The sequence below is a fragment of the Ursus arctos genome, unplaced genomic scaffold, assembly GCF_023065955.2.
Source record: "Ursus arctos isolate Adak ecotype North America unplaced genomic scaffold, UrsArc2.0 scaffold_4, whole genome shotgun sequence".
NCBI classification, from domain to species: Eukaryota; Metazoa; Chordata; class Mammalia; order Carnivora; family Ursidae; genus Ursus; species Ursus arctos.
Window position 1 is genome coordinate 91,496,253 of NW_026623056.1, and position 11,592 is coordinate 91,507,844.

The 11,592-nt window shown below is 57.6% G+C and overlaps 1 protein-coding gene across 2 annotated transcripts in view; it reads left to right on the top strand.

The window, feature by feature from the left end:
* Positions 1-3,436, top strand: part of UBASH3A (ubiquitin associated and SH3 domain containing A) — a 37,892-nt gene extending 34,456 nt beyond the window's left edge. The window contains exons 13-14 of one of the 2 annotated variants that reach the window (XM_026498898.4): positions 287-396; positions 2,888-3,436. In XM_026498898.4, coding sequence (XP_026354683.3) covers positions 287-396; positions 2,888-3,025 — 248 coding nt within the window. In that variant the 3' untranslated portion in view covers positions 3,026-3,436. The remainder of the gene's footprint in view (positions 1-286; positions 397-2,887) is intronic. The other variant, XM_026498975.4, reaches the window with a different exon arrangement.
* The last annotated feature ends 8,156 nt before the right edge of the window (positions 3,437-11,592 follow it).

Genomic DNA, 11,592 nt, shown 5'->3' on the forward strand with positions numbered 1-11,592 from the left:
TCTAGCTAAGGGACCCAGTCTGGGCGGCAGCCACCACCACATCCTGCAAGAGGTGGCAGCTCGGATCACGGCACGGTCCCATCCCCGAAGCTCGCAGCAGGCGCTGCCGCCCCAGCTGTGCCCGAGGACGTGATGCGCCACGGACCACGCACACGTGCTCCCTGCCACACCGCTTCCTACCCGGGCTCTCTCACGCCCTGTGCACCGCACAGCTCTGGGGACCCTCATTCTAATAAAAGGCGCTCTCCGTGCCTCCTCTGACCCCGAGGTGTGCTTCTCTCTACAGTGGGCGTCATCCTGATTGTGAGCCACGGCTCAGCGCTGGACTCCTGCACACGCCCACTCCTCGGGCTGCCGCCCCGGGACAGTGGAGACTTCGCGCAGCTAGTGAGGAAGGTACGTGCCTGCCCCTTTCTCTGCGGGCCATGAAGTCAAGCCCCCGGAGCACACAGGGTCATCACACTTCCTCAGAGCCCACCCACGGTGGCAGGGACCACCCCGCCTGCCCCGTCTCCTGAGAACGTGCACGCCTGCTCTTATGCAAAGGGCAGCCCTGGGCGGGGGGCCGACCGGAGCGGTTTATCATCTCTATCATCATTATGGCAACTTGGGCCATTTGCTGCCCAGATAATATAAAAATAAGGCATGGTAATCCTTTGCAACCCCAAAGTTGAACAAGTGGTCCAGTGAGGAGTAAGCCATGTGGACGCAAAGAGAAAGGACAACAGATGGCCTGGCTTGTTCTGGGGAGCCAGGGGCGGGAGACAGGAGGACAGAAAGAAACCCCACCCTCTTGCCTTTGGAGTCAGCCCACCATGGAACACACAGGACTTGCGGTAGCCCGAGTGCCCGGGGTTGGGCTGGGGCTCTGCAAACACTCACAGGTAACCCGCAGGTAGAGAAGGACAGTGGGTACTTTGCACCAACCTGTTGACCATCACCCAGCAACACAGAGGTGGCTTTTTCTATTGGTGGGATGAATCAAGGCAGGCAAACTAGGGGCTCAGAACCCCCCCCCCCCGCTCCTCTCCTGAAAATCTACTCAGGGCCAGACTTGCTCCCTGTCCTTGTCCTTTTTATCAAATTAATCTGTTGACCGATGACCTCGAGGCTGGCTGTGCAATGGCATAGACAACACCCGTGATGGGAGATGGGTCCCTGGGCTGGTTCCTTGTGCAAAATTGTCACAGAACCATGACCCGCCACAGCTTGCTTGCAGAGGAGCAGACCCCAGGCCCTGACCAGCCAACACCGGCTCTGTGCCTGGGCAAGGTCCTTGGCTGTCAGAGCCACACCCAGCCTGCCAGAGAAAGCCCGGTCCTCCCTCACGTGGGGGGTGAGTCAGACAGCACGACCTGCGTGCGCCTTCTCTCTTCTCGTTCAGTTTCCTCATGCGTGGAAGCATGCATCCCCTCCAAAGTGTCTCCAAGGTGGGGTTTCCCAACTGTGACCCAGATATTCCCAAGCCCTCTGGGGCCTGGGCCACCAATTGACTGCTATCTGAATATAGGGCTCGAGCCTCCGGGCCATGCTGGATGACAATGGATTTTTCCGGGGGTCCTCCTGGAGGCCCCTGCACAACCTGCTCCCCAAGCATCGCTCTCGCTCCTGCAGACACTGTCTCCCTCCCGAGCGCTCCTGTGCTGCACGCTTCTGACCCCACACTCCTCCCAGGCTGTCCTGGGGCTCCCGGTCATCCCCGTGAAGGCCATCCAGCATGTGCCAGGTGCTGACAGAATCCCAACTTTGGTGCTATTCCAAAACCCCACCAGTCTTTGCAGTCAGATCCCCACCCACTCCCCTGACCCTTGGTCTCCCCTTCTCAAGATGCCAGCCTGGAACTTCCAAATTCCTGCGACTTTCTCATCCTGACAGTTTGGTGTCCACCCCACCCCCTGCCCAAATAAGCTGGACTTGCCTGCACTTACCGGACACTTACCAAAGTGCTCTGGGGACCACGGGCCTTCAAATCAAGGGCAGATGGAAAGAGACCATTCAAAACCTTCCCTTTGCCCACTGCACCACGTTGCCCCCACACAAACACACACATACACACACGTGCACGCACACACACATACACATATACACAGAGCACAAGTACACACGTGCGTGCACACATGCACATATGTGTACACGTGTGCGCGTGCCCATAGACCTGCGTGCACACATCCATGCACGCATAGACACGCACACGCACACACATGCCAAGTCTCCCGAAGCAGGAGAGAGAGTCGTCCTGAGTCACCACCAGCCTCCACATGGATCCCCCTGCATGTTGGAATTTCTGCAAATTTTGTCTCCCTGAGGAATTTCTAGGCATCAAAAGAGAGGGAAAAAAGAAAAGCAAAACATGCAAACAAACCCAAAAAAGCCTTAAAAACAAAAATCTACATGAACACGTTCACTTTGCAGATGAAGAGATTGAGGTCTAAAGTTTCACTTGGTGGTTTTTTCTGGGCTCCGAAAACAATGACCGTATCTTTTTGTGATGCCAGAGTTGAGGATGCGAGTCCGTCCCCACGCAGTAGCCTGGGCGTCTCAGCCTGGACACCGCAGAGCTGCGGGCAGGCTGCTTCCGTGCTGGGGGCACTGCGCTGCTGTGCCCTGTGGGACGTTAGCAGGGTCCCTGCCCCTGCCCCTGCCAACAGCACCCCCAGGTTGACAACCAATCGCGTCTGCAGGCATTTTCCTAGCCGTGGGAGGAGCACGCCCCACCCCCAGGACGGCCGTGTGAGCCGTGGGCATTGTGCTTGGGGCAGCGATGCCGCTGTGAGCCCATCGCGCCCGCCTCCCCGGCCCAGTAGGACCTGTCGGTTGGCTTCAGAGCGAGTGCAAAATCGATTGAGCTGGTTTAAACATTAACAAGGGTTTGAAAACTCTATCCTAGATTCCTTCTCTGGGCATGTGCTTCTGTGAGGAAAATAAAGAGGAAGGAAAATGGGAACTGGTGAACCCTCCCGTGAAGACACTGACCCACGGCTCGAATTCGGCGTTTAACTGGCGGAACTGGCTCCCGGGCAGCTAGGAGCCGCACTCACGCTCTGCCCGGCGCCGTGACGAGCACGCGGAGCCCTCCGCAGAGGCCGGGCGGGGCTGCCATCGCCACGTGTCCTCCGCTCCCTCGATGTGATTTGTAGACGCACGAAACGCACTTTTGGATCCCGGATGTTTGCTATCTGCTGTTGCCTTTGCAGCGGCCACTGGTGGACCGTTACCCTGTGAGCGCAGACCTTGCAACGTGTGGACCTGCCGTGTGGCCCGGAGGGAAGCAGCCACGGTGACCTACCACGGAGGACTGGAAAGACGCGGTCACTTTATTTCCTGTGTTCTGATGATTCAGGTTCCCGTCATTTTCCTGGTTCTATTCCAGTCACTTTTTGGCTATGTCCACACAGGCTGAAAGGGGTATAATATTCAATAAAACGGAACAAGAAACCACCCGCCAGCTCGAAGGCATGGAGCCGTGGCTCAGTGTCCACTCCCTGGGTACGAGTTTCCCATCACTGCCGTGACAAGTCACCATGGGGTGGCAGTTAGGGACAACACAGATTTTTCATCACAGGTGCACAGATTAGTCCTGTTACAGCTCTGAGGTCAGGAGCGCTAAGGTCAGCGGGCTGCAGATCTCCCAGCCGCTCTTGCAGAGGCGGGGGCGGGGGGCGTCTGTCCCCTTGCCATGCCCCACTGCAGAGGCAACTGCCCTCCTCGCCTCCAACTGCAGACAGCAGTGTCTTCAAGCCCCCTCCCCCCCCGCCCCTCCGCTTCCAGCACCACGTGGGTTTCTGCCTCGGACCTGGCCCCGTTTTCTAAGGTCTCTTGGGATTACAGAGGCCGGCCCAACAGTCCAGGATGGACTTCCATCTCAAGATCCACAGCTTAGACCTTCTGCATGGTCCCCTTTGCCCCGTAAGGGATGCAGTCACAGAGCTGGGATTAGGATGGGGATGGCTTCGGGGACAATCTCCATCCCCCACACCCCATACACGGGACTGCTTGTACCGGGGCCCAGTATGAGGATGTGAGACACCCCCCTCGGTGCAGACCTTCCCCAGCTTCTCTTTTTCTCCCTTTTGCCCGAGTGGAGGGGGAGGTAGTTTTGCAAATGGGGGGAACGTGTCCTGCCCTGATTCACAGGAGAGACCCACCACCACACGGGGACACCCGCCCGGATGCTGCCGATCCAGTGGTGCCCCTGACTCTCGAGCAGCTGGTCCAGGTGGGTGATGGGCGTCTCTCCCACGGCATCCTCTCCCCCATCCCCCGCTGGTCACACCTGTCCCCACCGCCAATGCATTCAGTGTCCCAAACGAAAATCCCACCATGGCGCAGTGAGCCCGACTGGCCTTCCTCCGCTCCCACCGTGCCCCAGTTCTGGTGTTTGGGACCGTGGTTGTCCCATGCCCGGCCTTTCACAGAGCAGAGATGGAGGCTGGTGGGAAGTGCCAGTCCCCGTCCCCAGCTCTCCCCCGCTGTCTCCCAGGGGAGGTTGGGGGCACGCAGTCCATGGAGCTCTTGAGGAGCAGAGAGGGTGGACCCCGGAACCTGGATGGGGAACCAGCCACATCACAAAGAACACAAAGGCCACACAAAAGGCTCTTAGCTTTGGAGTTCAACCGTGCCTTGAGGGAGAAAGATAAAATTATTTATCCTTTGTTTTACTTTACTCACGACATCGTTTCTCTGTCTCCAAACATAAAGACGTTTGCAGCTGGCGCAGAACGGAGCAGAGGGCAGCGCCTCACAGGCTGTTCCCACGCCTGGTCCCCTCACAATGCGGTGCTAGGAAAACAACCCTGCGTGCCTCCCAACAGGTACCAACCAGAAAGCAAACGGCCCCCCGGGACTGGGAAGGGCAGCCCCGCCCACGAAGTCCGCACCTGCCTCTGAGCGCGGTACAGCTGCCCCTTTCTCTGCGGCAAGTACGCGGTCGGGAGGAAGCCTTCCCTTGTCCTCCCCCCAGACACCCTGGTGCCACCCCAACATTACTAATCGTGAGATGAACAAAAACGTCACAAATCAAGCGAGTGGCCCCTTCTTTGGGGTGGTCCCAAGGGTCTGGATTCGCCCTGTGGGGGGCAAGACTGCTGGGTCGTATGCCCCTGGGTAGTGAAGGGGACCACCGTCCTCCTGGCCGGGCTGCTGATGGGGGTTCGCAAGAACGATGAGATGGGCTTGAATCTCAGATTCCAAAGTCAAAAGAGCAAGAAACTCCATTTTCCTTTTTTTAAAAGACTTTTATTTATTTATTTGAAAGACACACAGAGATAGTGACAGAACAAGCAGGGAGGAGAGGGCGAAGCAGGCTCCCCGCTGAGCAGGGAAACTCCATTTTCTTTAAATTCTATAATTCTGGTTCGGACTAGCCCCCCATTCTGATGCAACGGCAGGAAAGCCCAGTTCCATCCCTTTTAGCTTCCAGAATGGGCCTCATTGTGAGGACAGGGTTCTGAGAACAGAGCTGTGCTGGAGAAAGGCCGGGAAGGAAGTTTATCACTGTTTGGTGCAAGTTTGCAATTCTACCAGCGAGGAAGAAGCCAAGAAACAAAGATCCCTGAGCACCTGTGCGTTCGTAAGCCTACACTGACCCCTGCTGACGGGCTCTGGGAATGGCCTCCCGTGACCGCAGACCCCCACCCCCACCCACCCCGGCCCACCCACGGCATCTCTAGTTTCCTCACCCGGGGTCTCTCCACGGTCTGCTGCCTCCCCTGACATGGCAGATGTCCCCTTATGCTCACGAGCCTGTGGCGGAGCGAGGCAAGCCTCTCCCGGACCCACCACCAGCTCTCACAGAAGACGGAAGGTGGTGAGGGTGGGACATGGCCTTGGGGCGGGGCAGCAAAGGATCGGGGAAGCTGAGTCTGGTCTGATGCGGGATCTAGAGCCTCCGAGGGACACATGCGTGGTGACAGGTCTGCGGCCACTGGCTCCTGGCAAACACCCCCTGTGTCATCTGAGAAGAACCAGCCATCGTAATTTCCCACTAAAGCAAGTCTTATTTTAAAACCAAATTGAGATTTTTTTTTTTTAGATCTGGTCACGTTGGTGAATTTCATGGGTTAAATCGTGTGCCCCCCAAATTCATAAGTTCAAGTCCAGACCCCCAGCTCCTCAGAATGTAGCCTTATTTGGAGGTCAGGTCTCTAAAGAGATAAGTAAGGTAAAGTGAGGTCCCTCGTGTGGCCCTGGTGCAATCTGACCGGTGTCCCTACGACAGCTGGACACACACACACAGAGGGAAACTGCGTGAGGACATGGGGAGACGAGGGTGTCCACACGCCCAGGAGACAGGCCCCGGGAGGAGCCAGCGCAGTCCACGCCTGGACCCCAGGCGTGCAGCCTCCAGACTGTGAGCAGGTGCCCTTCTGATGCGGTCCTTGTCACAGCAGCCCTAGGACAACACAGTGCATAAAAGACTTTGGTACAAACACCAGAAAATACAAACCTCTGAACAATCAAGTGTGACAAACGGCACCACCGACCCAGCCGGTTACACACCCACCTCCATGCACTTCCTCTCCTGACTTTTTTCCCCCTCTTTTTGTAATTATTTCTAAGCGTCAAACAAAAAGTCTGGCTCCCTGTGGGCGGTTAGGTCAGTGTGAGGACTAAAGGCAAAAACACAGGTCACCCAGATGCCCTCCCACTCCCGGCCCAGGGGAAGAGCATTGCTTCTATGCTCCCTGGGCTCCTCTGCCCCCACCCAGGTGCTCCAGAGGCCCCCAGGGGCTCGCAGTTGCTCAGGAAGGAGTCTGTGTGGCACAGCCCCCTGGCCTCCCTGCAGAGCCCACTGCCCTTCTCAGCCCTCGAGTAAGGGGCTTCCTGGTGGCTTTGCCAACCCGCCCATCAGGAAGAAGACCAGGTAGCCACCTGGGGTCACCAGCCAGTGCTCCCAGAGCCTCCAGTGCCTCCCCTGCAAAGCCAAGCTGGGGGGGGGTGTCTTCTCCACTCTACGTCACTTTGTCACCTGGTCTCAGGACCCACAAAGCCCCACGGACAGTCCTAGCCAGAACCTCCATCCTTCAGGCCCCCGGATCAGTCCAAGGAGCCACGGAGGGTAGAGGTGGGGAGCACAGACTCCACTCTTCATGGCACAGAGCCCCCTCCCTCCAGCCTGCACACTGAAAGCATGCCGTGAGTACCCGCAGATGCCAGGAGCACAGACCTGGAGCCCTAGGAAAATCAACAGATCCTAGGACCGCAAGAAGAGAATTCAGAAAGCACCTGAGCTCAAAGATAAAGCCAGATGTCGACGGATCTCATGTACTCCAACATCACTGGGAGACGTGGTGACAGAAAACATCCCACGTACACGGCAATGACAACAGAACCTAAATGCCAGGACGATGCTTAGGAGAAGGCCCACCGCAGGCCCGGAAGAAGACGGGTCTGGTTGACAGGCACGCTGGGTCCTTGCACAGAAGCGTCCGGCACCGTGAAGGTGACACCTCCCCACGGTGATCCATGAAGTGCCCCCAGAGCCGCCCAGGGACCCGGCACCTGCCATCGTGACTCACCGCACAGCTGTGCGTCCAGGGTTTCAAACCCTCATCACGGCCGACATCTGGGGACGGGAACTCTTTGGGGGCGGGGCCTGTTCTGCCCATTGTGGGATGTTTAGTAGCACCCCTGGCCTTGACCCAGTAAGATACCAGTAGCATGCCCCGGTGACAGTCACACTCACCAAACACGTCTCCAGATCTTCCAAATATGTCCTGGGGAGCAAAATCGTCCCCCATTGAAAACCCCTGATGTGTTCCCTGAGCCCCGGTCCCAGGTGGTTTGTCAAGGCCCTTGGGCACCCGTGACAGCACGGGTACGTGGGGAACCTGGCGTGACTATTTCACACCCTTGCGGAGTAGACGCACTGTTACAGAGACAAACGTCAGGAAAAAATATGTCTATCTTGGTTGAGCAGCGTCTGATGCTCCGAAGGGCGGGGTCCTGTGACGTGAGGACAGAGGAAGTCCAGGCACGAGCCGGGCTTTCCGGAACTGCCGGTGAAGACGCAAGCCGGGGTGGGGACACCGTGCAGGGACCAGCAACAACAGCGCGGGCAGGTCGGTGGAGCAGGCCGCACTGCCAGGTGGCTGCACCCTGATGACGGCTGGGCCTTATCTGCCCTATTTCATTTCCTGTGACCAAGCCCCTCCCCCCAGATTCTAGATCTGGAACGTGCTCTACGAGCATCAGAAGGCTGCAGCGTCCTTGGGCCCCGCGGCCCGATCCTGGCACAGCAGGACGCCACAGCAGAAGAGACCCTGTCCCACACCTGCACCCCACGTGCCCAGGGGCCCGCAGCTGGTGCACGCACACGGATCGGCGGAATTGCCAGAAATCGTTTCCACTAATGAAAGAGACATTCATCAGTCAACACCGCTGTTCAAAGGATGGCGCTGCGTCTCGGGAGACCTGAGTGTGCCCCCGTGCTGTCTCTTGCCCACTGTGACTCTAGGCACCATCTCTGTGTGGCTTGGGGGCCGACCCCGTCACAGCCTCCTGGCCTCGGTTCTGCAAGACATGTTGTCTTCCGAGCAGGGAGCCATGGCAGGCGGAGCTGGAGTATCTGCGGGGTCTGCCAGTTCCCGGGGTGCAAACACTCCCACCATGGCTGATTCTGAGCTGCCAATGTTTTAACAACCGATTTCTAATTGCCTGAAACTGTAGAAATCAGCCTTCGTGAGCTGGGATGAGCCGGCGTCGGCCCCCTGCTGAGAGCGGGCACGAACACTGTTCCGTGGGGCGAGGTCACCTTGAGTGAGGAGAAGCTAGGACAGGCCCGCGGTGGGGGGCGGGGATCACCCACTGCAGCAGACGCCGCAGACTCTGCCCACTCCCGGCAAAGCCCGGGGAGAGGGAGCGAGGTCTGGGCTTGGGCAGGGTCAGGGAGGGGAGACCGGGACACTGAAGCCAGGAGGGAGGCAGAGCCCGGAGGCAGCAGAAGACCTGGGGCCTGGATGGCCGGTCCGGTCGAGGCTGCATCTCCCCCGAGCTCCCCGCCCAGCCAGCGACTCTGGCGCCTGGACCACGCCCGGAGCCCCTGCCTTGTCTCCCAGCCTCCCTGTGCAACAGGACGCTCTGCCTCTCCTGGCCACCGGCTCAGCCACCCGAAGCAGCACACCGTGCACCGAAAGCACATTTGCAGGCCGGCGTCCAACTATTAAGTCGGACTGAATTTTTAAAGCCTTAGGGGACTTTATAGATGCCCCATCACAAGTGCAACCAGAATTCAGCCGTGTCAAAAGGTGTCTGCAAGTTGCTGCAGAGCATTTCCAGAATTGTTAGCTTTCACCCGTTTGCTTCCAAGCAAATGCCATTTCCAACTGTTGAGGACCATTTGCTCTTAAAACTTAAGCCCACAAAAATAAGCTAAGAATCACACATACACACACACCCACACCCACACACACACACCATCTTCTTAGTGAAGCTTGCAAGCAAAGAAGTTCTCTAAGAAGTCGTTCAGAAAATGAATGATCTGGAAATACCCCATTTCTCCTTCTGTCTGCACAAGTGTATTTCTTTCAACGATGACCTCAGTATCTTTCGCTCTGTGCCATCCATAATGAGGTAACAATTCCTTAGTGCGATAAACCAGAGGATTTTCCAAGGAAGCTGCAGCACAAAAGCAACATAAACCCCAAAGAAGAAATGCCCGTGGGAGCTCACTGCAGGGACAGCCCCCAAAACGCCTCCCAGAAGGGCAGCCCAGTTGAATTTAGTGATGGATTTTAGTGTCGCCCCAGGTCTGCTCCCGGAGCCACAGCCCAGAGCCACCAAGAAGGAGGGCAAACCAACAGAGAGTCCCGAGCAAAAGCACTCAGCCCTTCATGTAAGCCGGAGAGCAGACCAGCCTCAGGAGACGGCCCCCAGCCTGAGTCCCAGGGAGCTGAGCACGGCAGGTGCAGCCCAGGGTTACCGAGAAAGAAAAGCGCACCACCTGTTCCTCATCCAGACCGGACTGGGCCCCTGCCTGGGCTGGGATCTGACCTGGTCCCGGGCCCTGCTGGGTCCTGTGAACAGCAGCCGAGGGAGCCCTCGGAGTGTAAAGGCTTATAATGTATTTCATAGCTGTTTTTATTGTGGAAATAAGCCTACTAGCACTCAGTTATGATACTCCTTGTGTTATTAACATACCCTGCAACTGTCAAAGTTCATAACTTTGAGCACGATGAAAACATTTACACTGCATTTGCAAAAGGCAATGGAATCCAGTAAGGTTGTGTAATCTGTTTTACACATTCTTAAAATCCAAATTCTGGGCAACTGCTTTCGGAGCTATTTTATTTGGCAGATGTGTTCTGGGTCGCTGCTGCATTAAATGGCACCTGAGTGGACTGAGGCGGACGGTGGCAGCCACGACCAAGCAAAGGTTTATTCCTGCATTATCTCGTGGACTCCTCAGGGCCACTCGGGCATCGCCTAACAGCCAGGGACCATCAGGAAGCCAGCCAGCTGGGCGCCTGGACGCATCAGCTCGAGGGTCCTGACCACTGTGACCCTGAGACACGTTGAAAGGGCTCCAAGCCAGTGGTTCTCCAAGTGTGGTCCCGGGGCCAGCAGCACCTGCTTCCCCTGGGGGCTTGTTACAAACGCACCCTCGAAGGTCCCACCCCAGACTCGTGAAATCAGACCCTCTGGGGTGGAGCCCAGGGAGCTGTGTTTTAACGAGCCCGCCGGGTGACTCTAGTGCTTGCCCGAGGGGGAGAGCCACTGCTGCAGGGACCTTGCTTTGTAAAGCAATCCCACTGCAAATCTCACAGAGAGGGCCCCTTGAAGTCGCTGACCTGGTGCTCGCACCAGCTTTGCTCAGAGGCAAGACCCCGTATGACGGGAAGATGGTCCCGAGACTTCACATGCATACATGTGACCCCCATATGACGGGAAGATGGTCCCGTGACTTCACACGCACACACGTGTGTGTGCCTTTATGCACTCGTGTGTCTATATGTATGTAATTGCTCCTTCGCGTAACTTCGGTGAAGAATAGGAGGTTCTTCACAGAAATTCCCAGGCCAGTCTGAGGCTAAGCAGAGCCGTAGCCCCGTCCCCACAGCATCTCCTGGGACTCCATCCTCCAGGGACCTCTGGATGGTTGCGGCTCTGCCCAGAGGCTCACTAGGAGCTCTGAGCCTACGTTCTTGCCGCCGAGATCCGGATGTGGGAGGAAACCACAGCATCTCCCCGCAGGCAATAGGGGAGCTCCCACAGCCACGTGGCGTGGGCCGCTCTGCCCGCGGTGGCCGGCTCTGCTGTCACGTGACTGTGACAGACGTTGTCCAGGTCTCGGCGGCAGGCCTCCCGGATGGGACGTGGGGCTGCCTGGGTCCACCCTGAGCAAACCGCTTTACTCCCTTCGGTTTGCCCCTCGGTAAAGTGCAGGGAAGCTGGAGGCGTGGGTAGTGTGTCACTTGATGGTCATTCTGTTTTCCTCCTCCGATGGCTGGGGAAGCGGACCACAGGAGGGACACGCACGCGGGGACGGGGCTCGGGGAACAATGAGGCGCCCCAGGAGTGCACGCACAGCCCGGCACTGTGGTGCAGCACGCAAGGGCGGGCTCACAAAACTGGCGACTCTTCCCCAGTCTCTCC